This window comes from Hypanus sabinus, chromosome 19 (genome assembly GCF_030144855.1).
Source record: "Hypanus sabinus isolate sHypSab1 chromosome 19, sHypSab1.hap1, whole genome shotgun sequence".
In the NCBI taxonomy this organism is placed as follows: domain Eukaryota; kingdom Metazoa; phylum Chordata; class Chondrichthyes; order Myliobatiformes; family Dasyatidae; genus Hypanus; species Hypanus sabinus.
In genome coordinates, this window is record NC_082724.1 from 24,128,161 (window position 1) to 24,153,907 (window position 25,747).

Genomic DNA, 25,747 nt, shown 5'->3' on the forward strand with positions numbered 1-25,747 from the left:
AATTTACTTAATTGTTATTAAATGCAATATTCCTCTTCCAGATCTGCAGTGACAGCAGATAGCAGAGTCCTAGCTGATGATGGTAAGCTTTCTAATGAAAGGTCAACAATGCAAAATATTCACATTGCTTTCTCACTGTAGTAGAGCAGCTCATAATTTTACAGTGTTTAGCATTTACCTCAGGAGTCCAGTCTATTGCTTTTGTAAACTTTTATTTGTTTAATAATTTAATGCTATTAAAATTGTAGACAGAAAAATTATCCAATAATTTTTGGCAACCAGATAGCCAAATGGCAGGATGCATTATTGGTGTATAATGATCAAAAATGTCCAAAATGTTAATAATTGCCTTTCTTTTAGCATACTTGCTTTATGTTTGTTTTATACAGAATCAGCTGAATTCTATAGATAAAGCAAACACTTCCCACCTCTCTTCAGAAAATAGAAACTTTTTTAGATTAAGATGGCCAGAGAACTGTTATTTTTTAAATATTCAGAAATTTGCTAAAAAAAAGTCATGGTTCTAATTTTTTCCATGTATAATCATTTCTCTCTTTCCTGAAGGCATCAAATGCTCACTGAGATACAACGTTAATGAGCTGGCTTTGGTGGTATGATAGGTGCTACTGAACCATTTCCCCAAGGTGTAGACATCAGGGCACAACCTACTCCTGTCCTGTTTGGAATTCAAAGTTTTAATTGTGGCCTGGAATGCTCAGTCCGTGTTTGGTAACGTTGTCAGTAATCAGGGGTCTGATTCCAGTTATACAGCAGAGTGTAGACATAGACCAGATACAACTTTATAACACATTTGGAATTAGATCTGACTCTGCATATAAAAACGGGCTGGTTTGTGCACATTATTACCCATAACTATGCCTTTCCTCTCCTGCTTTTCAAATGTTTCAAATGATAATCAGAAACAATTTAAAAAATTGAAATACATTTAAATAATTAAAATGTCTTTAAAAACAAAGTTAAAATATTAATAAATTATTATTTAAACATTCAAAGTAAATTTATTATCAAAGTACATATATATCACCATACTATTTACATACTCAGTAAGTCCAATAGCCATAATAGAATCTGTGAAAGACTGTAGCAGACAACTAATATGCAAAAGATAACAAACTGTGCAAATACAAAAAAAGGAAATAGTAATAAATCAATAAACAATAAATATTGAGAACATGAGGTGAAGAGTCCTTGAAAGTGAGCCCATAGGTTGTGGGAGTAGTTCAGTGTTCAGTGGGATAAGTGAAGTTGAATGAAGCTATGTCCTTTGGTTCAAGAGCCTGATAGTTGAGGGGAGTAACTGTTCCTTAGCATGGTGGTGTGAGTCCAGATGCCTGCAGCTTCTCCCTGATGGCAACAGTGGGAAGAGAGCATGCCCAGGGCGATGGATGCCGCTTTCCTGTGACAACGTTCCATGTAGATGTGCTCAATGGTGGGGAGGACTTTACCCATGATGGACTGGGCCATATCCACTACTTTTTGCAGGATTTTTTGTTCAAGGGTGTTGGCGTTTCCGTACCAGGCTGTGATGCAGCTAGTTAATAACCAAAAAAATACATTTGACTGATACAAATTAAGTAAGAACTTTAATACAAATTAGTAAAAATATAAACAATAATCATTGACCTTCAGTTATCTTTTATATTTTTGTTATCCTCTGTGGCCCTTTTACATGCAACAGCCGTGACTGACACAAAGCTCAGGGTCTACATATAAAATGATTCTCTCAACTTAGGCTTTTTGTGTTCAGTGCTGATACCTGGAGTTTCAACGTGCAGGTATGGAGGGCAGGAATGTGCTGGCCCAGGCAATGGTGTTCTCCCATGGAGCTACCATTTGGTGATCTGGGAGAATAGTCACGATTATTAACATAACTTTAAAAATGCAATTAATCATTAGTGTCCCTCCTTCGCAGCGAGGCAGGAATTGAAGCAGAAGAACAGATTAGATTAGGACAAGAACATTGGAGAGGAACTGGTCTATACCCTTTTTCCTTAGATATTGTATCTCAAACTGCTCTAAGCAGGTAGAATGGATTGCATATGAAAAGAGTTATGAATATAATCACTAAAGATATGTAGTCTAATTGGGATAATGTGGTAGGTCATATTAGAAAAAAGCATAATCTGTTTTTTGTCATATAATTTAAAATTTGCTTTATTTTTAAACAGATGTTATTAAACTGGTCATCAATACTTTCAAAGCAAATGAGGTCCCTTATACAGCTATTTTCATGGCTGGCAGGAGTTCCAAGGTATAAAATATTTGACCCACTACCACTTTCTTCTTGTCCAAATGTTTGTTTATAATTATGTATTCTTAAAATTTCTGATGTTCATTATAGTCTCCATGTTTGTTCATGCCCATGGTTCGCATGCTGTTACAAATAGCTGAGCTCAGAACTCCTCATCCACCCGTACAGTAGGAGAATGGGAAAAGGAAAAATACCTAATCCTCTCATCTGCTTCTTTGTGCCTCCTTATAGTTAAGCCTTTGAACCCACTGGCCCAAAACAGGATCAGAATCAGGTTTATTATTACTGCCTTGTATGATATGAAATTTGTTTTTTTCAGCAGCAGCAAAGACATAATTTTGTATAAATTACAAAATATATAAGGAATGTAACTAAAGTAATAATGAGAGAGTGTTCATGGACCATTCAGAATTAGAGGGGAAGAAGTTGTTTCTGAATCATTGAGTGAGGGTCCTCAGGCTCATGTCACTCCTCCCTGATGGTAGTAACAAGGAGAGGGCATATCCCATTTGGTGAATGAACTCTTACTCAACTCAATCACCAAGAAACTATGGAAGGGAAGGCAAGGATGGGGGGCCGGTGAGAGAGTTAGCAAATCTGTCACTGAACAATTTGCAAGTGTTAAAAGCTGTGTGCTTACAAAACACAAACCCACATTTTAGAGCAGATGGGGATGATCACCAGGTTGCAGATTAGAACAGTTTCAATATCACAGGAAAAATCCAAAGGCGAGGCATCTTAGAAGCCTAAGAATGTTGTATTTTCTAGTGATTTGTAACAATCTTTTAAAAATACAAATATTAGAAGTAAAACCACTATCCAACTATTTGGAAATCCTACTATCTCAGCATCTAGCTCACTAATAATGTTTATCACACTCCCTTTGCTCTTCAGGGGCTGATTCCCACACTCCCTTTCAGGGTCCTGGCTGTTAACTTCCTCTAACACACCATTTCTTGTGTTCCAGGTGACACATTGGAGTCCCAGTTCCTACCCTCCCTTTCCACTTGTCAGAGCCTTGGTTCTTCCAATCCCTTTTACACAATGGGACCATGGTTCCTCTATTCCCTTTCTATTGCCCATGCAACGGTTTCCTCTCTAGCACATTCAGGCCCACTTTTCCTGCCCCCCCCCCCCCCATAACAGGGCCTCAGTTCACACATATCTGTACAAACAACAGGGTCTCTGCTTCCATACTCCCTTTCAACTCGTCTTGTTCACTGGAAAATTATATCAGAGTAGAGTGTCAAAGTGATCTTTGAAGGACTTGCCCCTGCTTAAATTGATAGCAAAATGTTAGTATTCTTTACTTCATATAATGAATTTGCTTCTCTGAGACATACATCATTCCAGTGCTTAGTTTCCTGGACAACATTTTTTCGATGAAGACCATTAACAAATATTTATTTGCTGACTGCCACCTGGTTGTACGCAGCATGTGCTTCCTTTGATTTAACATGATAGAGAAATATTGGTAATTTCAATATTGTGTTGAAAGGTCCACCTAATTCTATGCCATATGTATGTCAACAGTAGTGGATAAGGTGCATTGAAATGTTGAGAATCTAATACCTTTGTTATGAAACCTCAAGCAGTATTTACTTTGGCAGTGCAAAGGCCGCAATATAGTTTCTCTCAGACAACTTGTCCAACATCCACGGGATTTGTATCCGTATCAAAATTTATGTAGTCTTTACCACATATTTAATAAATTATCTCTAGCAGTTTTAAACCTTGAAATCTTCTGTTGAAACAACAAACAAGTTTAATTCAATAGTAATTTTCATATCTATTGCTGGAAATTAAGTTCTGAAATCACTATTTTATAGGTGACTGGACATTCTTTCAGTGATGTCATGAACCTTGGTAGGAAGCTTCTGCAAATCCCAAATTGGAACCAGTATTCACCGATAAATGTTACAGATGGTGAAAAAACATGCATTCTCTTCACTGCCAAAAAGATAACAATTAGATTTGGAGACCAGCCAGAGATCGATTTGACTAACAAAACATTTGGGAACGCTGCTAAAGTTAATACAAGGAATTCAACATGTTCTGCAGATCATGCCATGTAGGTTGTGATATGTTACACTTTACCTTTGGTAACTTGCACTGAATTAAGTATGTTTTTCTAGACACTAAACCTTTTGAAACATATGGTTATAGAGACACTTAACACCTTATTATGATATCTGATCATAGAGGTTTTAATAATATGAATGAAGAAATATATTTTATTTTTAATGACATACGGGGGAGGGGTGATTGATAAGTTTGTGGCCTAAGGTAGGAGTCAAGTTTAGAAAAGCTAGTGCATTTATTTTTCCTACATTTACTCACTTAGTCCAGCGGTCGTGGAGCATATGGATCCCTTCTTTATAGAAGTCGGTGTCTTGGACCTCCTGAAGTGGTCCACAGCAAGGGGTGGTTGATAAGTTCATGGCCTAAGGTAGAAGATGAGTTATTAACTTCAAACTTTCCGCATTTTCAAAGAGTCAAACCGCACATGCATGTAACAAAAGCTGTATAACTCACCTCCTTTTACCTTAGGCCACAACCTTATCAATCACCCCGGCTATGGACCACCTGGAGGTCCAAGATGCTCTCGTTACATGCATGTGCAATTCAACTCTTTGAGTGATGATGCAGAAAGTCATAAACTTATCAATCACCCCTGCTGTGGACCACTTCTACAAAGAAGGGATCCATATGTTCCACGACCGCTGGACTAAGTGTGTACATATAGGAGGGGACTATGTTGAAAATAAATATGCTATGTTTTCTAAAACTAACTCCTTCTACCTTAGGCCACGAATGTATCAATCACCCCTCATAAGGGTTTAAATAGTCATGATAGTTCTTAGTACAGGCATAAAATTGCCAATTGCTCAGTTTTTGAGTATATAATTGTAATTGCCTATAAGATCATTTCTCTCTTTATCTTTTAATGTTATATATTATTAATTTTCAGATTTCCATACTGATTTGATTATAAGGATTTTCGGAAGCAATATATTTTTTTAATGAATTTCTTATTTACATCTAAATTTTATTCTATACATCTTGGCAAGTTGTGAAATTTGTCAAACTTCCAGACTGAGATATTGCAAATGAAAATCAATTTGCAGTATCTCACAGTCTGAAAGTTTGACAATAGAATACTGAGATTTGAAATAGAAAATAAACATGATTGCTACTGAGATCTAGTTTTGGTATTGTATGCAATCCAGGAGGTTTCAAAAACAATTAGTTTTAATTTAAAAGATAGTGAGCTTTTAAAAGTTGTTTAAAAGAATCAGAATTATTATGTCTAACTTATGATACAAACTTTTTGTTCTGAGGCAGTAGTACAGGACAAAGACATAAAAATCTATAAATTACAAAAATAAAAAGTGCAAAAAAATTAATGAAGGAACACACATGGACCTTGAAGAACTCTGATAGCAGAAGGAAAGAAGCTGTTCCTAAATTGTTGAGCGTGGGTCTTCAGGATCCTGTACTTCCTCCTGGATGGTGCTAATGGGAAGAGGGTATGTCCTGAGTGCAGATGGCCCTTCGAGATGGATGCCACCTTCTTGAGGCACCACCTCTTGAAGATATTCTCAATGGTGGGGAGGATTGTGACTATGATGGTACTGGTCGAGTCTAAAAACCCTCTGCAGCTTCTTGCGATCTTGTGCATTGGAGCCTCCACATAGGGTTTGATGCAGCTCTCCACTGTACATCTAAGAGGTTTTGGTGACATACCAAATCTCCTCAAATTCCAAATCAATTCGAGCCACTGTTGCACCTTCTTCAAGATTGTGTCACGTGTTGGGCCCAGAAACTTACCACTGACCCCTCAATGAAGACTGGTATTCCCAAGTTCTTCTTCCTGAAGTCTTTAATCAATTCGTTGTTCTTGCTGATGTTGAACACAAGATTGTTGCTGTCACACAACTCAATCAGCTGATCTTTCTCCCTCCTGTGGTCATCGCCATCTGAAATTCCACCAAGAGTGATATCTTTGGTGAATCTGCAGATAGCATTTGAACTATGAGTGATTTGAAAGCATGCACAGCTGTAACAAATTGAGCTGATTCATTACACTTGAATAAAGATTGGAAAATTGGATGCAAAGACTGATGGGAGAGCGAAGTAGTGAAAGGAATACAAGGTGTTTTATTATTTGATATTGGTAACAAAAGCAAATCATGGAAAATGTCACATTATTTACCTAACTTAATTATTTCCACTTTGGATATCCAAATTCATTGTAATAATTATTTACAATATCTAATGAGTATTCCAAAGCTACCAGTAAATATCATGTTGTTCAATTTTATGCACCCAGGCTTTTACTGAATTATGGTGATGTTGGGAAACTGAAGCAACTTGTTATTAGGTATGTATATTACTTGAGGCATAATACTCTTAAATTTGTTTCAGAATCAAGTAAACTTAGGCCGAATTACAAATTAACATATATTATTCAGTTTACTATCATTTTGTTTCAATTGACATGTCATAAAAATAATTTTTAAAATAACATGCATATATATGTAAAATAAACAGTGAGTTTTAGAAAGATGCCTTTTTGCTCAATCCATGTTATTGATATTGAATTTAGAAGGATCTGTTGCAATAATGTTCTGTAAATTACCTTAATCCAAATTACATTTCAAGGATTTTTTTCAGTACTTTGGACACCCATCAATTTATCAGGATATTATAAATGGGAATGGAAGAATTAGATAAGAGGACATATATTTAAACAAATTAGTAATAATTGCATTTATAGAGTTTTTCTGTTGGTCATTGTAAAGTGGATCTATGCTTATTTTGTCATAATGTTTACTCTATCAGTTTGAATGGTGCTGGGGTACAAGAAAAGTGCATTTGATTCTTAGATTTATATTCATTTCTGACACAAAAAAGTACTTCTGCATTTGCTGGAAGTAAATGGGTTTCCCTATAGTGCATGTGAATTTGATTTTGAAACAACTCACATCATACCTGCCGTTTTAAGGAAAGTGAGTGATTAAAGGCACATTATAAACGCCATGACGCCTTTTTAGTTATCCATATCTAATTATATCTAATATACTTTAAATAATTACACAATAACCTCTTCATGCTCAACAATTTTCTCCTTTCTTTTAAAGTTAGTTCTGTTGAGTTCTACAAATGTAGATCATGGTCCACACTCTTACATAAGTTGCCATTGTTTGTAGATATGCTTGATAGTGAATATTGGTGATAACTTAAGGAAATACTGTTGATGCTTTTGTGTATCTGCTATATAGCCTGTTGGAGAAAAAACATTACCAATTTTCCCTTTATAACCTCAGAGGACTGGATTCCATTGCTGAAATCTTACTGAGATCATCTAAATTGGCTCCTAAAACGAACAATCAACCCTATGTTACGTACCCCGTAACTGGGTGTCTTACCAGCAAAGACAGAAGTATTCATTGGAGTCTGGTACTATTTTCAAAACAGTGTTTATTAGTAAAATATACAAATCAATATCAACAATGCAAATATACAGATAATACACGTTAGCAATACTGAACCTAAAAGTGTGGGTATAATAATAATTAATAATAAACAAGCTCTATCGTTGTCTAGGGGATAATGAATTATCATGGGACAGTATAAAGTTCAGCTCAGTCCATGATGGCTGAGGTAGTTGTTGATTCTTTTGTTGTAACCGTTGGAGGGAGGGAGGGAGAGAGAGAGAGAGAGAGAGAGAGAGAGAAAGGGGGAGCAAACAGTGACAGCTACAGTCATTCAAACCTTCATTTACTTTCTTGATCCGTTGATGTTGCGGCCATTCAGGTATGACCCCTCTGTCCTTTAGCTAGACTGTTCTTCTATGGTGGACTCGTCACCCAGGCAAGGGCGGACACACACAAGCCCCCACTGCCCTCACTATAAACACTGAGAGTTAAAATTGACCGATCCTTTGTTCGGTCTCCGATGCCCCCACACCTTCTCGTGGGTTCCAACACTTAAGCAGTGCTCACTAGTGTGTCTCCTGGTGTGTCTGAGGGGTGTCTCCCCAGACCCCGCATTTATCCCTACTCACGGGGTCTCAGGTGTCAATCAGTTTTGAATGGCTTAGCCCATCAAACCAGCCCACTCCAGCTGTCCACTGAGGAATTTTAATGAACAGAATAGTACCAAGTAAACAGCCCTCTGCAAAAGACATAACAGTAAATCAATGGCTCCTCTCCTCCCTCTCTCATCAGCAGCAGATGTTCCAACTTGTTTTCCTCTTATCTGTGTCTCTCTCATGAGCAGCGTGGTAACAGTAAGTTTGTAATTCTCCCAGGGGAGGGGGACATGGGCAACTCTGTACCCTTCTGCCCATCAGAGTTGTTCATCCTTCGTAACACCTAGGACATTCCAAATCCACAAGGGCCAGTTACTAGCTGGATAAATTTGATACATTTACCAGTGGGATTGGTGGGATGAATGTATGCCACCACCAGAGGGGAAAAAAGTCGATTGTAACATTGCATTAGGTTAGTAGTGTATTTGACTTAACCTGACTGAATCTGTTAGCATTTAGATGAAATAAATAAAAATGACTTGAATATGTACATTACCATTTTAAAGGTATAATTCTTCAATTTTGATGTAACAGTTTGCATCTAAGAAACAATGGTATTTTCCATAACTAACATGACTATTAATTGCATCAATTATACTGATTACTCAGTCCTATTAACACTGCAGATATTAATTAAATTAATATTCAAAACTATGTCATCTTGTCCTAAACTCTGGTCCTTCTGTTACCTACTCGCAGGTTTATAATGAAAAATACTTATCATAGAATCTCTCTTCAGAACTGGTTTAGCCTGGATTTTGTGCAGATCTTCTACAACAATGTGTTACAAGCATCATTTAATGCAAGTGAAATCTACGCTCCAGTTACTAATTCATACCACTGTCACTATATCAGTAGTCTGCAGAAATATGAAGCATTGCTGGTACCCAGAACCAGAGACAATGCCACAGGGTTCTGGCATATCACCTTCGTGCAGCTTCAGGTAATAGTTAAATAGCAATAGTCCTTCAGTAATGGAAATCCATGATGGGCTTTCTTCAAAAACTGTTACCATCACTGACCTTAATGTGGTTTAAATCTGATAGCTTGATATTTGGACACTGGAGACATTCATTATAAAGAAGACCGTAGTTAGCTGGTTGTTATAACAAAGTAACTGTTTCCTCAAAGATGTTTTCTTTGTAGGAAAACATGTATGTAACCATTATCATTTATCCGTGTTCTCTCCAACTTTTGAAATTCAATGCCATCATTATCTCCAGAATGCTCTACTCTCTTCCTTTTCTTTATTATCCATAATTTTCATTATGTCTTTGGTAATTTCATAGGCAACAATTGATTTCCCCATAAATCACTTACCTCCCGATCTATAGTAGTTTGCTCTCATGAAGGCTTTCAATTCAAAATTCATATTGTCACATATAAATTATTCATTTGCCTTGTATACAGGCATTTTATTTATTGCTCTTTGGAGCTGTATGTTAAAAATCTTTTAAATTTGATTTCTGAAATGCTAACAAGTTCAGGATTTCTAAATGAATTCAGTACTTACGAATGTGCTGGCTGATTTCCTGCTTGCATTGTTTCTGAACTCTACATGGAGAGCAAATGGTAGAGATGAAGTTTGCTGTGACTCCCTGCCCTCTAACATACAAGCCCATCTTTTAAAGGGGTATTTTAAAGCTTTTGAGTAAGAAGAAATGCATAAGAATTTGTTACTTCAAAAAATAGTGTTTTTAGTAATTTTTTAAAAGTAAAACTAAAATAAGTTCAAAGTAACAAAAAAAAAACTAAATTTTTAAATGTCAGAAAATCTTGACAAATTTGACAGGTGACTTTATACCCACGAAAGCACAGGCAGAGCTACAGTCTAACGTTAGAAATTTTGTAGATAATTTCGGTATCAAAAGTACATTTAATATCAGAGAAACGTATACAATATACATCTTGAGATGCTTTTTCTTCGAAACCATCCACGAAAACAGAGGAGTGCCCCCAAAGAATGACTGTTAAATGTTAGAACCGCAAAGTTCCCCCCCCCCCCAGCTTCCCGCCCTCCCGTGTTGTTCCACATATGAAAAATTTTTTGATGGTAACATATAAAAGCTTAGTATAGAATCAATAACTTATTGTAAGTGTACCAGCATAAAAAAATTCTCTTTTATCTCTGCAGATTCAAGGGTTTAATATTAACGCAGGACAGTTTGCCTCTGCCCGAGACTGTGTCTCCTTCTTCACCCCTGCTGTCCTGATGGGGCTTGTAACTTCTCTCATACTCGTGCTGGTCCTTGCTTATACAGGGTATATGTTGGTCCACTTAAAACGAATGGGAGAGTACAATGAATCGAAAAACACCGTATACTGCCCGACACTGGAAGAAGCTGATTTTGAAGAATAATTACTAGTGCAACTTCTGCATAGAATGTTAAGTATTTTGTGTTGACGTTAGATAAAACAAAATTGAGCAATTTTTCAACTACAGGATGAGTTCAAGGATCCCACCAAATATTTTAGTTTTGTATCTTGACATCTTTGCAGTGGGCTAGACCAATCATGAAGGAAATGTTCACCGTAAATTGGGAGACGGTTTAACATTTGTCTGCATGCTGGTTAATCCTTCATTGTATTTCTAATTGTCCTGACACCCATAGGGAATAAGGAACTTTCATTGACGAGGGTAGTGAAAAGCCATGAAAAATTCAGAATGAAGTGATGTAAGTATACTTTCGCCAATTCTTCTCCAATAAGCCTTCAGTTAATTGATTTTATATTTATTCTCACCCCAGACCACCAATGAATTTCCAAAAACAGTTACTCTGAAGAAAATTAAGCTCTGTGGAGGGACCCTAGGTACATCGGAAAATGTCATTGTTTTGAAAGCAATTCTCCAGATGGAAATTAACCCTGTCTATTTGTTTACTCTGTAGTCTGAACAAATAATGCTCAATAGTGAACAGCACAGCCTTGGAATCAGGCATCAAAGTTTTATGATTTATTCCCATTTTAGCTGCACCACTGCTATTGATTACAGTTCCACTTTCTGAAGAAACAGACTGAAATAATAGCTTTCAGTGGAAATGTAGATGCTTTGATGGGTACTTGTAAAGATATTCATATGAAAAGCAAATGATGATGTTATACAATCAGAAGACCGCTACAACAGAAAGCTTGTTCCTATCGATGTTTTGTTTTTCTTTTTACAAAAAGCTGTACATCTTTACACTCCTTATTTATTCTGTAACTAGTCTTTTTTTTTAATTTGCTGTACTTATTTTACAAACATCCCACCCTGACTAAACAGAGATATTACGAATTAAGTGTAAGATCACACAAGGATCTTGCTTGGCAGTTGAAAACAGACCAGGCTTCCAAAACAATAAATGCAATTAGAACAAGTGTGAATAAAATTACTTATAAACCTTTAGAAATTAATGAAACTTTAAAAAAATTTTACTCCGAATTATATCAATCAGAATCACAAAATGAGGTTGCTGAGATAGAAATTTTTTTATCACAAATAACTCTTCCAAAATTGAATTCGGAAGAACAGAAAGGATTAGATATGCATTTTACATTAAAAGAGGTTGAAGAAGCTTTAGGATCACTCCAGAGTAATAAATCTCCAGGAGAAGACGGTTTTCCGCCTGAATTTTATAAAAAAAATTTAAAGATTTATTAATCCCTCCCTTCATGGAGTTAATATATCAAGTGGAAAGAACACATTAATTTCCACAATCTTTTTCGACAGCAATCCTAATAGTATTGCCAAAAAAAGATAGAGATCCTTTAAAACCAACATCATATAGGCCTATCTCTTTGTTGAATATGGATTATAAAATAATAACAAAAATTTTATCTAATAGATTATCTAAATATTTACCAAAATTAATACATATGGATCAAACAGGCTTTATTAAAAATAGACAATCGGCGGATAATGTAACTCGGTTACTTAGCATAATTCATCTGGCACAAAAGGAGGAAATGAGTGCGGCAGTTGCTCTGGATGCAGAAAAAGCATTTGATAGATTGGAATGGGACTTTTTATTTAAGGTATTGGAAAAATATGGGTCAGGAAAATCTTATAAAATGGATTAAAACCTTAAATATTAGTCCCAAAGCTAGTGACAAATGGTCAAATTTCAACATCATTCCAGTTAACAAGGTCAACTAGACAAGGCTGTCCATTATCACCTGCCCTATTTGTATTGGCGATAGAACCATTAGCTGAATTAATTAGAACCGATCCAGATATTGTTGGCTTCAGAGTTAACCAGGAGGAATATACGATTAATTTATTTGCTGATGATGTTCTGATTTATTTAACAAACCCATTGCATTCGTTGCATAAATTATCTTTTAGATTGGAAGAATATGGGAAAATATCAGGGTATAAAGTAAACTGGGATAAAAGTGAAATTTTACCCCTTACTAGAGAAGATTATAGTCAATGTTGATTAGTAACTCAATTTAGATGGCTGACAAATGGTATAAAATATTTAGGTATAAGAGTCGATATTGATATAAAGAATTTATATAAATTAAATTATTTGCCATTATTGAAAAAATTCAATAGGATTTTGATAAATGGATGATGTTACCAATAACATTAGTAGGTAGAGTTAATGCTATAAAAATGAATATATTTCCTAGATTACAATATTTATTTCAAACATTACCAATACAACTGCCCCAGAAGTTTTTTCAAGAGTTGAATAAATTCCCATTTATATACAAAATCTTCTGGTATATTTCCTCCTATTTTATCTAATTCTATTCTAATCCATGCCGGTTTATCTTCATCAAAAAAAAGATGCAATAAATCTAAGTTGATTTGCTTTATAACTGTAACCCTCCTAGGTCAAATTTCCATGTCAATTTTTCCAATGATATTCTTGACATCTTACCTTTCCAAAGGAATTTCCTCACATATTTATTTAACTCTTGAAAAAACTTCTGTGGTAATTGTATTGGTAGTGTTTGGAATAAATATTGTAATTTAGGGAATATATTCATTTTTACAGCATTGGCTCGACCTATTAATGTTATTGGTAACATCATCCATTTATCAAGATCCTCTTGAATTTTTTTCAATAATGGCAAATAATTTAGTTTATATAAATTCTTTATATCATTATCAACTCTTATACCTAAATATGTTATACCATTTATCGGCCATCTAAATTGAGTTATTAATTGACATTGACAGTAATCTCCTTCAGTAAGGGGTAAAATTTCACTTTTATCCCAATTTATTTTGTACCCTGATATTTTTCCACATTCTTCCAATCTAGAAGATAATTTACACAACAAATGCAATGGGTTAGTTAGATAAATCAGAACATCATCAGCAAATAAATTAATCTTATATTCCTCCTGATTAACTCTGAAACCCATAATATCTGAGTCAGTTCTAATTAATTCAGCTAATGGTTCTATCGCCAACACAAATAGGGCAGGTGATAATGGACAGCCTTGTCTAGTTGACCTTGTTAACTGAAATGATGTTGAAATGGATACGGGAAAAGAAAGAATCTCCTATACTAAAACACTTGATTGATTTATGGAATAAGATAAGTGTTGATGATGAGAAAGAAATCTTTATTAGCAAAGAGACCTTTAATTCAAAATAAACTTATCCCTTCTACAATGGATAATCAACTTTTATATAACTGGTTTCACAAAGGGACTAGATATATAGGAGATTGTTTTGAAGGAGGTATATTAATGTCATTTGACCAATTAAAGAATAAACATAAAATATCAAACAACACTCTTTTTTGTTATTTCCAATTAAGGGCTTATTTAAGAGATAAACTGGGTCAAACAATGTTATTGCCGAAACCTAATGAAACAGAAACTTTAATTCATAAAGGAAAAATTAAAAAAATTATTTCTGGTATGTATAATTTGATTCAAAAACAGGCAATTAAACAAGGAATTCATAAGTGAAGACAAAAATGGGAAACTGATTTGAATTGATGAAACAAGTTGGTCAAGATTATGTCTTGACAGTATGACAAATACAATAAATGTTCGACTAAGATTAGTACAAAATAACTTTTTACATCAAATATATATTACACCACAAAAAATAAACAGATTAAACTCAAATTTATCTGATCAATGTTTTCGATGTAATCAAGAAATTGGTATTTTTTTACACTCTACTTGGTCTTGTTTTAAAATTCAACCTTTTTGGACAAATTTAAGAGTTTTACTGGAACAAATTATTGGAATACAACTTTCACATAATCCAACATTATTTTTACTAGGCGATATCGAAGGGATAAAACTGAAATCCAAATTGAATAAATATCAGAAAGAATTTGCAAAAATTGCATTGGCAGTAGCCAAAAAGGCTATTGCAGTTACTTGGCAATCAGATTCATACTTAAGTATAGATCGTTGGAAAAATGAAATTTTTAGCTGCATTCCACTTGAAAAAATTACTTATAATTTAAGAGATAAATATGAAATATTTCTGAAAATTTGGCGCCCTTATTTACAAAAGATAGGATTAAATATATAGGTGCTCCGAAGATAAAATTATTGGTTATCTGGGGAAAGAATTAAATATACATATTAAAACTATTATGAACTCCATGGAGCATGCGGGGATCTTCCGATATCCAGGCAATCTTTCTTTCTTTCCTCTCTTTTTTTTTCTATAGGGATATGTTAGGGGGGAGGGGTTAAGGGGAGGGGGGGGAAGGGCTGACAATTTTTTTTTCTTTCTGTAACCTATTTGAAAATTCGTTAAAAATTTTTTTTTAAAAAAGAGTTGAATAAATCTGTGAGGAAGTTTCTTTGGAAAGGTAAGATGTCAAGAATATCGTTGGAAAAATTGACATGTAAATTTGACTTAGGAGGGTTACAAGTCCCAAATTTTAAGAATTATTATAAAGCAAATCAACTTAGATTTATTGCATCTTTTTTTGATGAAGATAAACCGGCATGGATTAGAATAGAGTTAGATAAGATAGGAGAAAATATACCAGAAGATTTTATATATAAATGGGAATCCAAATGGATACGGGAAAAGAAAGAATCTCTTATACTAAAACATTTGATTGATTTATGGAATAAAATAAATGTGGATGAGATAAAGAAATTTTTATTAGCAAAGAGAACCCTAATTCAAAATAGACTTATTCCTTTTACAATGGATAACCAACTTTTATATAACTGGTTTCAAAAAGGGATCAGATATATAGGTGACTGTTTTGAAGGAGGTATATTGATGTCGTTTGATCAATTAAAGAATAAATATAAAATATCAAATAACACTCTTTTCTGTTATTTTCAATTAAAGGCTTATTTAAGAGATAAACTAGGTCAAACAATGTTAATGCCAAAACCTAATGAAATAGAAACTTTAATTCAAAAAGGAAAAATTAAAAAATTTACATCTTGTATGTATAATTTGATTCAAAAACAGACAATTAAACCAGGAATTCATAAGTCAAGACAAAAATGGGAAACTGATTTGAATTTTAAAATTGATGAAAAAAGTGGTCAAGACTATGCCTTGATAGTATGACAAATACAATAAATATCCTAATTAGATTAGTACAATACAATTTTTTACATCAATTATATATTACACCACAAAAAATAAATAGATTAAACCCAAATTTATCTGACCAATGTTTCCGATGTAATCAAGAAATCGGTACTTTTTTTACACTCTACTTGGTCTTGTTTTAAAATTCAACCTTTTTGGATAAATCTAAGATTTTTACTGGAACAAATTATTGGAATACAACTTCCACATAACCCAATATTATTTTTATTAGGCAATATTGAAGGGATTATACCAAAACCTAAAGTGAATAAATATCAGAAAAAAAATTTATAAAAATTGCATTGGCAGTAGCCAAAAATGCTATTGCAGTTATTTGGAAATCAGATTCATACTTAACTATGGACCGTTGGAATAATGAAATATATAGCTGCATTCCACTTGAAAAAATTACTTATAATTTAGGAAATGAATATATTTTTGAAAATTTGGCACCCTTATCTATAAAATATAGGATTAAATATATAGGTCCTTTGAAGATAAAATTATTTGGGGGGGGGGGAAAGTAAAGATATATACTAAAGTTATTTTGAACTCCATGGAGCATGTGGGGACCCTCCGATATCCAGGCAATCTTTCTTTCTTTCTTCTTTCTTTTTTTCTTCTTTTTTCTTTTTTTTAGACAGGGCTGTTAAGCGGGGAAGGGTTAAGGGGAGGGGGAGGGCTATTATTAATTTTCATTACTCTATTATTCTATTCATTCTACGCAATTCTCTTAAAAAATTAATAAAAAATATAAAAAAAAACATCCCACCCTGCAAAAATTACCCTCCAAAGGTGTATGTAATACTTTGTTTAGTGATTTTGTCTAATCTGTAAACAAAGTTAGGTGTATGCAGAAAATGTGACATTAAAATATGTACTTATATTACCATGGAGTCGTTTTTTTAAAATTCATATTACAACTTTAAGCAAGTCTACAGGGAGTTTGGCCTCATTACATAGGACATCAATAGAGTAGCTCCTTAGCAGCTAGCCAGCTAGTTTAAATATCATTAACTATGCTAATGAATGAATGACACCTGTTAAACTCCCCTCAACGTGTCTCTTACATTTTAACTCACCATGGGCAATAGAAAAATCACTGTTGCAAACAGTGCAGCGAGCAACACTGTCATTATTTTTGAGGTCGACTGTAACGCCCGCCCACAGAGAAAACTGATAGGTCTACTTAGCATGAAGAGAGACCAATCAGGATTATTTCTGTCTCCCTCTCTCCTCCCCTCCCCCAACCCACCCCCAATAATGGTTTTCCGGGATATTGAGTATAATTTGCGGCCGTCAGGGAGCCGCAATCAATATGCGGGAGACTTCCGGGAGAGGTGGCATGTCTGATTTTATTTCGCGGTACAATGATGCACGTAACCTAGCAACCCCCGTCAAATCTGACTAACCCTAACCTAGTCACGGGACAATTAACCCACCCAGTACGTCTCTAGATTCTGCGAGGAAGCTACAAGCCTCAAAGGAAACCCCTGCATTCCACCGTGAGGACGTACGGAGATTTTAGAAACATAAAAAATAGGTGCAGGAGTAGGCCATTCGGCCCTTCGAGCCTGCACCGCCATTCAGTATGATCATGGCTGATCATCCAACTCAGAACCCTGTATCTGCTTTCTCTCCATACCCCCCCCCCCGATCCCTTTAGCCACAAGGGCCATATCTAACTTCCTCTTAAATATAGCCAATGAACTGGCCTCAAATGTTTCCTGTGGCAGAGAATTCCAGATTCACCACTTTTTTTTAAACCGGCGCCAGAACTGAACTCCAAACTCCAGAGCCGCCGGGCTGTAATAAGCTCACGTTAACCGCTATCCTTCCGTGGTGTTTAGTAATATCACACGCAGTTCTTCATACTTAATAATAGAAAACAAAAGGATTTTCTGAATTGAGCTTTGTCCGCATTGTCCTAAGTGACTTTAAACTGATTCAATTTCTGAAGCGTTCAATAACTCAATCTTTGGAGGTTTATTTTGGTTCCTCGCCGTCGACGCATAATGTGAAATCGCATAATGCGAATTATTTAAATTTCCAGAGGGAAATTTCCATATTATTTAAATATGTTTTAACTGTAATTTATTCACATTTTCATACCAATACGACACAGAAACAAAATTATATTTCATCAATTTAAGGTAATATTCAACGTAGTAAATCATAGCAAGTTAACATACTAGGGTGTGCGGTACTCACCAACAGTGGCAGTGGAGATGCGTGATTGTCGGTCGTCAGGGTCATCAAGGGGTGAAGGAAGACTCACAGAACTCCTAGAACTGCCGGCAGCAGATGACACCGGTTTGAAGAAAGTGGTGAGGGTTGTTTGCTTGGCAGCATTTTGTTTCTCAGCATAAATTTGTTTGTAGGGAAGAAGGGTTGACTGCAGGGAACGACTGAAATGCTGACTCCGTTCTAAACTTGGGTCCATGTCCATCGCCATTTGTGCCAAGTGTTCCGCAGCCTTAAAAAATTCTCCCAGTTGCTTCACCGTAAAATCCTTCACCTGCAACTCAACACTTTCTTCTTCATCGTTATCACCTTCAGTCTGAGTTAAACGCAGGTCATCCACACTTAATTCTTCATCATGAGAATCCAGGAGTTCTAACACGTCAGCAGTCTTGAGATCTGAGAATCCTTCGCCACCAATTTTAAGGCCCAGGGCCACACAATCCTGGACAGCTGCAGTGAAGGCAGGAAACCCCTTGAGGGTGTGCACACCCTCCGCCCAAACTGATTTCCACGCTCCACTGAGAGTGGAAGGCTTGACCTCTCTCCAGGATTCATCAATATTGTTGATGGCATGTCTGATGTTCAAGGATTTCCACCATTCCCTCACCGTTGGTAACCTCCCGGGTTTTTCAAAACCGTCTGTTGCTTGTAGCATCTGAGAGAAGGTTCGGCGTAAAAAATACGCCTTGAATGTGGGTATCACACCTTGGTCGAGTGGTTGAATCAGCGATGTTGTGTTAGGCGGCAGGAAACGCACTGTTATGTTAGGATGAATGCTGTCCAAATGCTTAGGATGGGCTGGTGCATTGTCAAGCAACAAAAGAACTTTAAAGGCAAGATTCTGTTCCCGGCAGTAGCGTTCAGCCTCCACAGCAAAATGATTAGCAAACCAATCTTCAAAGATTTGACCAGTGACCCATGCTTTCTTGTTAGCTGCCCAGTGGACAGGAAGCATATTCTTACTCAATCCCTGAAGAGCAGGGGGGTTCAGTGAATGGTAAACTACAAGAGGCTTCATCTTACAGTCTCCTTCGGCATTGGAACACATAAGCAGAGTCAATCTATCCTGTGCTGCCTTGAAACCTGACACAGTCATTTCATCCTTACTTATGTAAGTGCGTTTCGGCATACGCTTCCAAAAAAGCCCGGTCTCGTCTGCATTAAACACCTGCTTCGGTGTGATGCCTAACTCAGCTATCATAGCCCGCAACTGCTCAGGGTAGCGTCCAACAGCTTCGTGGTCATCATTAGCCTGCTCACCACGCACTGCTAAGTTGTGAAGCTTGTGACGATTAACAAACTTAGAAAACCACCCCCTACTTGCATTAAAGCTAACAATATCACCTGACACTTCCTCACTAGCCTCTGAACAAAGGCGCCCATAAATTTCCAAAGCTTTCACACGAAGATGATCGAAACTGAGCGTCGTTTTCGTCTTTGTCTCACGCTCAATGTACAAACTCAACATTTTCTCCATTTTTGTCATAATCGGGTTGCGCACTTTGGTAACAATCTTTGAAGACACCTGTGATGAATCAACCACTGCACTTTTTATTTTCTCGGCGTTTTTCTTTATGTTTCTGATCGTGGACTCACCCAGGCCGAAGTGGCGTCCCAGAGCTGTGTTACCCTCACCCGCCTCGGCCCTGTTAACAATTTCCAACTTTTTTTCAAGTGTTAAAGCGGTTCTCTGCCGCTTGGCTGATGGCCCAGGACTTGACATCGGGCGCTTTGGAGGCATGGTTAAATACTTCAAGCACAAAGTCAGTGCGCCGGAGGTAAGGACAGCAGAAGCGTACGAGATCCACACGCCGGCCGCCAAAACCACGGAGGGACTGCCGGAAGTGAGACCGTGAGGCGTGCACACGTGACTCGCATTGGCGGGAAAGCGGGGCGTCCCGCGAAACCGTGAATCCGCATTGTCTGAGGACGCACAGAACGAGGGTAGGGTGGCATTTTAAAGTATAATTTGCCTCCATTATTTTAACTTTCCACAAGCAGTTTTATGTTCTTCAGTATAGCAACTTTTATTTCTATAACTCAGGATGCATGTAAATGCAGATTGGATGAACTGAAAATAAAACAAGAAAATTCTAACATTAAACACTTTTCAAATGAATTTACAGGTCACATACTTATGGAGATATAGCAAGTACTTTTGTTTTATACTTAATTGAAGCATTAACTTATTGCCAAAATTGCAAAAACGTGATAGTGTGTATTCACCATGAATTCTACAAATTTGAATTTAGTTTACATTAATACAACATTGCTTCCTTCAGTAAAAGAATAAGCTAAGCACTTTGAGGACAATATTTAGGTAGGGAATCACACCATACCTTAAGAATCCTAGATAAGGAAGGAGTACCTCACTCACTTGCAGATTTATTTCTTTAGCCTATTGAGAATCTTGTTCCTTCCGAGGCAGGAGTGTCGTGCCAGCAGCACAGACAGGAAGTGTGAGAAAGGAAGGGGTATCAACTGTTTATGTAAACATAGAAATGACCTTGGGTCGGTATACAGTATTGCCTCTTGGCTGCCAGGATTTAGGATATCACTGCAAAGTATGCTGAAAGGGGGAGAGTGAAGAAGCAGAAGACGTGCTTCACAATTGCAAGTGAAGGGATGGAGTCCTGAAAGGTTTAGTGAGCAAAGACAGATTTTAAAAAGTAGAACTACAAAGGTGGCATTCCCAGAATAACCCCCAGTGCCATGATTTTAACAACCCAGAGATAGGAGGATAAAGAGTATGTGACTGTAGAGACAGTACAGGAAGGAGCACTTCAGGGTTTTGAAATGTTGGGACTGTGTGGCTGGTGGACCTTATATAAGTTAGCTAGGTATCCTTGTAGGGGCTTAGTTACTCTTTTTTTGGGAGAGTTTAAAGTAGCCTAGTACGCATTGAGAACTGAGAGCTGGTTTAGAGGAGAAAGAAACAAAACTGGAAGTGGAAGTTACAAGTAAATAAAAGTACAAGTACAAGCAAAATAAATATGTGGTAGAAAGAAAACTAACTTGCAGTGACAGTAGGTGTATGGAAATTGTTAACAAGCTAAATTTAATGGCAGTATATTCAAAAGCACATTGCTTCTGCAACAAAATGGATGAATCAGTGACACAGAGAGCTGCAATTGGGTGTGATCTAATTGTCATTGCAGAAACATGGCTGCAGCGTGATTATGCAAAGGAAATAATTTTTTACTAATCCACAGGGAGTAGATAAATGGAGCCAAAGGACTTTTGGTAGCAGGAGCATCAGGCAAGTCGGAAGGCAGAGAATGCCTCACCACAATTTTATATAGTGTTGTTGGAATGACAGTAAGATTTTAAGTACAATTTTTGTCAACAGTAGATTCCCAGTTAACCTGAACACTTTAGGACCAGTACATTTTCCCCAATTATCTGAAGTTTTAGGGAAATAAAAAAGACAAACTACCATTCAACTGAGTAACAAATTATGTATTTAAATGAAATAGTTTTCGAGTGAGGAATTCATCCAGCGTAGGCTGCTGTGTATGGAGTATCCAGAAAGGAGTGGCACCTCTGATGAAGGGGCCTGTTGTGTCCATTCACCCACCTTTGGTCCCCACTGGACACTCAGCTCTCAGCTGTGGTGAACTAGGTGGATGAGATCTAAAAGTCAAGGAGGTACTTCTGTAACGCTTCATGGAGAGCGAAAGGCATAAGACACAGTATAGGAAATCCCCACTGTTTTCTCAATTAGGTTTTGTTCCTTAAGAATTGTCCCAAATAAATGGCTAGCCAATTCACAGATGGATCAATTAACCAGAAGCCACTGTACTTGCAAAGAGAGGGTGTGCAGTGAAACTCCACTGGTTCCTGAGATGGGAGATTTGTCATATGAGGGGGGAATTGAACAGGCCAGGCCTCTCCTCTCTGGAGCTGAAAAAGAATGAGAGGTGGCACATAGTATTATGGATCAGCAAGCTGATCTACTCGCAGTTCAACTCACGATCTTTTAAAATTTTATCTGTCTTCACTTCAGATACTTCTAATGATATAGTTACACCAAAGAGTACAGAATTCATGAGATTATCAGAATCAGGTTTAATATCACCAGCATATGTTGTGAAATTTGTTAACCTTGCAGCACCAGTACAATGCAATACATGATAATATAGAGAAAAAAATGAATTATCATGAAGTGTATATATATGTGTGTGTGTGTGTGTGTGTGTGTGTGTATATATATAGTGTTACATTAAATAACTAGTACAAAAATAGAAATAAAAATAATGAGATAGTGTTCATGGGTTCAATGTCCATTCAGAAATTGAATGGCCGAGGGGGAGAAGCTGTTCCTGAATCGTTGAGTGCGTCTTGTTTTAAATAACTGGTCCCTTATTCATGCCCCTTCGGCCAGACTTTCTCACTAATAATGATCACATGATAATATCTACTCAGGCATTCTTCTGAATTCCAAAGGACTCTCTGGACAACCGGCAGAGTGGGGAGAGGGGAGCCAGCGGCGTCGCCCAGCCCCAGGAAGCTCCGGCTGTGCTGTGCCGCCCCTTCGCAGTGGGGCTGCGCGTCGCCGGCTGCCGCTTCCATTGAACCGCGCAGTTTATTTGCCGCCGGGCCGGGCGCCGTGGACTTTCCCTCCGCGGCCTGGGAGAAGAGCGGGGCCGGCTCATTCATGCCCGCTCTCCTGGGCGGCATCCTTCGCCTACTGCAGCGTTCGTGCTCGGCGGCCTGCTGGGCGCCGGGTCCAGGGATGCAGATGGCCGTGGTCCGCTGCGTCCCGGGCGAGGCTAAAATGACCATCTCGTTCGAGCTGGACGGCGGGCACCGGCGGCTGGAGCGGGAGCAGAGCGAGTGCCTGCGGGCCGCGCTGGCTCGCATCGCGCACAACGTGCTGAAGGCGCAAACCAAGCCCAGGAAAGGGCGGAAGGCGGCCGAGCAGGCCCAGGCCCAGGCCCAGGCCGCGGCCCCAGATGTGGGCCTGTACCTGGAAGAGCAGGCCGTGCCCGGCGACACCAGGAACGCCGACGCCTGGCAGGACGGCGCGGAGCTGCGTGTGGGGGAAGCGCGGTACCAGGTGCAGCGAAACCCGCCGACGCTGACCCGCCTCGAGTTACCCGCTTCGATCCTGGCCGGCTTCCCGGTCTGCCCGCAGGTCCGGATCGAGTTCGGCGAGCCGGCCAGCTCGCACTTCGAGTGGCTGAGGGAGGCCGCGGGCACCTGGGAGCCGGCGGCGAGCGGCAGAGTCTTCACCCCCGGCCACGGCCTCGTCGGCTCCAGGCTGAAGCTGCGCTGCTGCCCGGGCGACGGCAGCCGGTTCGGGCCGGCGGCCGAGCTGCAGAGCGCGGGCGCCGTGGAGGCCGGCCCGGGGGTCTGCACCTTCGACAGCCGCCACTCGTTCACTCGCCAGGCGGTGGCCGGAACGCTGCTCCGGGTGGTTTCCTACAACATCCTGGCCGATGTGTACGCGCAGACCGAGCTGTCCAAAACCACCCTGTACCCCTACTGCGCGCCGTACGCCCTCCACGCCGACTACCGGCAGAACCTGATCAAGAAGGAGCTCAGCGGCTACCACGCCGACATCCTCTGCCTGCAGGAGGTGGACAAGCACCTCTTCCACGACAGCCTGTCGCCTGCCCTGGACGCTTTCGGCTTTCACGGCCTGTTTCGGATCAAGGAGAAGCAGCACGAAGGTCTCGCTACTTTCTTCAGAGCCTCCAAGTACCGACTACTAAGCCAGCATGATGTGACCTTCAGTGAGGCTCTGGCTTCGGATCCCTTGCACGCCGATGTTCTGCAAAAGATTTCTGCAAACCCCTCTGTCAAAGAGAAGGTGCTGCAAAGATCAACCGCCTTACAGGTACTAAAATGTTTTCAACCCTTGTCTACATAGCAAAATGCTGGAAACCCCCCTCAGGTCAAACATCTCACATTTCACAGATGATACCTGACCGCCGAGATTTCCAGCATTTTCTTTGTTTAAGATTTCCTATGTTCGTCATCTTTTTTTCTCCCAAAAAACACAGTTGTGGAAACTTGATCATTGATGATTAAGGGGGTAAAGTTGAGGATCAGAGAATTGAGGGCTCTGGAGAATTAAGGACCAGAAATGTCCAGAGCATTATGATTACATTGGCAGAGAGGTACTGAGGGGTCAAGTAGAGCTCCTATTTTCTTCAGTCCTGCCACTCTGCCAGTGGCATTGTGCCAGTTTTCTCTATAATGTCTTCTGTTGATGAGATTTTTTTACATTAGTGATTGGAGATGTACTTTTCTTTAACCATTATTGACTGGTGGGGTCTCAAACACTTCTTCTTTTACTCATCTTCTTCCAGCAGAACAAAGAAAAAAAGTTCTCCAAATACACTTTTTCTCCCCAGCTGGCATACAGAGTATTCTAACTGGTGTATTCTTGATCATTTCGTTCATCTTCAATAACATTCCACCAGCAAAAGTCACATCTTTCCTTCCCTTTTTGGAATAAGATGTCCTCTCTGACTGTCCAGTTAGATTTCCAGCAGCACTGATCACTCCCTCTCTCATTCTCTGAAGGTGCCCTAGAGGATGCAACACCTGCCTTTTTATCTCGTCCCTTCCTGCCATGAAGTCATTCCATGTGAAGTAGCAGTTAATTTGCACTTCTTCCAAGTTAATGCACTTTATTTTATGTCACCCAATCTGCATTTGATTACTTCAACATGGTCTCCTCTGCATTGGAGAAAATGAAGGCTGGGTGATGGCTTTGTCGAACAGCTCCTTTCATTCCCAAGCTCTCTGTCACTTTCATTATTTACACCCATTCTGGCCTCAGGTTTCAGCCTCTTCTACTGTTCCAATGAATGCAAACTCAAGGAACAGCACCTCATCTGTCAAAACACATTGTAGCTCTTGTGTGTGAATTCAATCATTTCAGGTAACCAGTCTTTCCTGTTTGTGAAAATAGACCTATGGTCATCCACCTGTTACATTAACTCTTTTGACTATAGATGCTATCTGACTTGCTGAATATTTCCTTTTTTATTTTGATCTCCAATAACTGCCATACTCTGTATTTATTAACTTTTCTCTATCCCATTCTCTGCAACTTAAAACACCCTTGTTTCTCATTTTCCCAGTCTAATGAAGGAAAATTGATTCAAAATGTTTTTTTTTCTCTCCATAGATACTGTCTGAATCTAATAAGACTATAAGGCATAGGAGCAGAATAGGCTATTCAGCCCTGCTCTGCTATTTAATCATGGCTGATTTGTATCCCTCTCATCCAGATTCACACACATACTCCCTGTAACTTTGATGCCCTAACTAATAAGACCAAAAGACACAGGAGCAGAATTAGGCCTTTGGCCCATCAAGTTTGCTCCACTTGCTTTTGTTTTTTTTTCAGCTCAGCTCTGTTGCTTTAGAGAGCCCAGTTTTGGATACGTTTCAGTAACTATTTCTTTGGGAACAAATATCAGAATATTCTACTTGAGGTGATATTTGAAGGGAGATATTTGTTAATTTAAATGCTAATTTGACAAAATAGGAAGTTGGTGCCAAACAGAATAAGTGATGGAATAATTAAGTGATAGCTTAGTACAAGATCTGATCAATGTTTATTTGAGAATTTTAGAAGACTACTATT

General features: G+C 38.2%; 2 protein-coding genes across 6 annotated transcripts in view; one reads left to right on the plus strand and one right to left on the minus strand.

Moving 5' to 3' along the window:
* Positions 1-1,058: 1,058 nt before the first annotated feature.
* Positions 1,059-23,379, minus strand: LOC132377808 (tigger transposable element-derived protein 1-like). 4 transcript variants are annotated; one of them, XM_059944192.1, is made up of 5 exons: positions 23,241-23,379; positions 21,944-22,044; positions 18,109-20,212; positions 9,883-9,923; positions 1,059-1,552 (listed from the first exon to the last, which is right to left on the minus strand). In XM_059944192.1, the coding sequence occupies exons 3-5, from the start codon at positions 19,880-19,882 to the stop codon at positions 1,514-1,516; spliced, it is 1,854 nt and encodes a 617-aa protein (XP_059800175.1). In that variant the 5' UTR covers positions 19,883-20,212; positions 21,944-22,044; positions 23,241-23,379; the 3' UTR covers positions 1,059-1,513. The 4 variants fall into 4 exon arrangements, with proteins under 4 accessions (XP_059800175.1, XP_059800176.1, XP_059800172.1 ...); XM_059944193.1 differs by lacking the exon at positions 9,883-9,923; XM_059944189.1 differs by lacking the exons at positions 1,059-1,552; positions 21,944-22,044 and adding an exon at positions 7,749-8,652 and having other exon boundaries at positions 23,241-23,374.
* The window catches only part of pde12 (phosphodiesterase 12), a 28,574-nt gene continuing 25,002 nt past the window's right edge, over positions 22,176-25,747 (plus strand). The window contains exon 1 of one of the 2 annotated variants that reach the window (XM_059944196.1): positions 22,176-23,983. In XM_059944196.1, the coding sequence (XP_059800179.1) occupies positions 22,799-23,983 (1,185 nt within the window). In that variant the 5' untranslated portion in view covers positions 22,176-22,798. The remainder of the gene's footprint in view (positions 23,984-25,747) is intronic. The other variant, XM_059944195.1, reaches the window with a different exon arrangement.

Excerpts from the sequence above, each read along its gene's own strand:
- LOC132377808 (XM_059944189.1), bottom strand. The coding sequence starts at position 19,882 with ATGCCTCCAAAGCGCCCGATGTCAAGTCCTGGGCCATCAGCCAAGCGG. Across the intron at positions 9,924-18,108 it reads CATCTCCACTGCCACTGTTG|AGTTCAGAAACAATGCAAGC; the intron begins GTGAGTACCGCA and ends CTCTCCATGTAG. Across the intron at positions 8,653-9,882 it reads GGAAATCAGCCAGCACATTC|GTGTTACGAAGGATGAACAA; the intron begins GTAAGTACTGAA and ends GGAATGTCCTAG.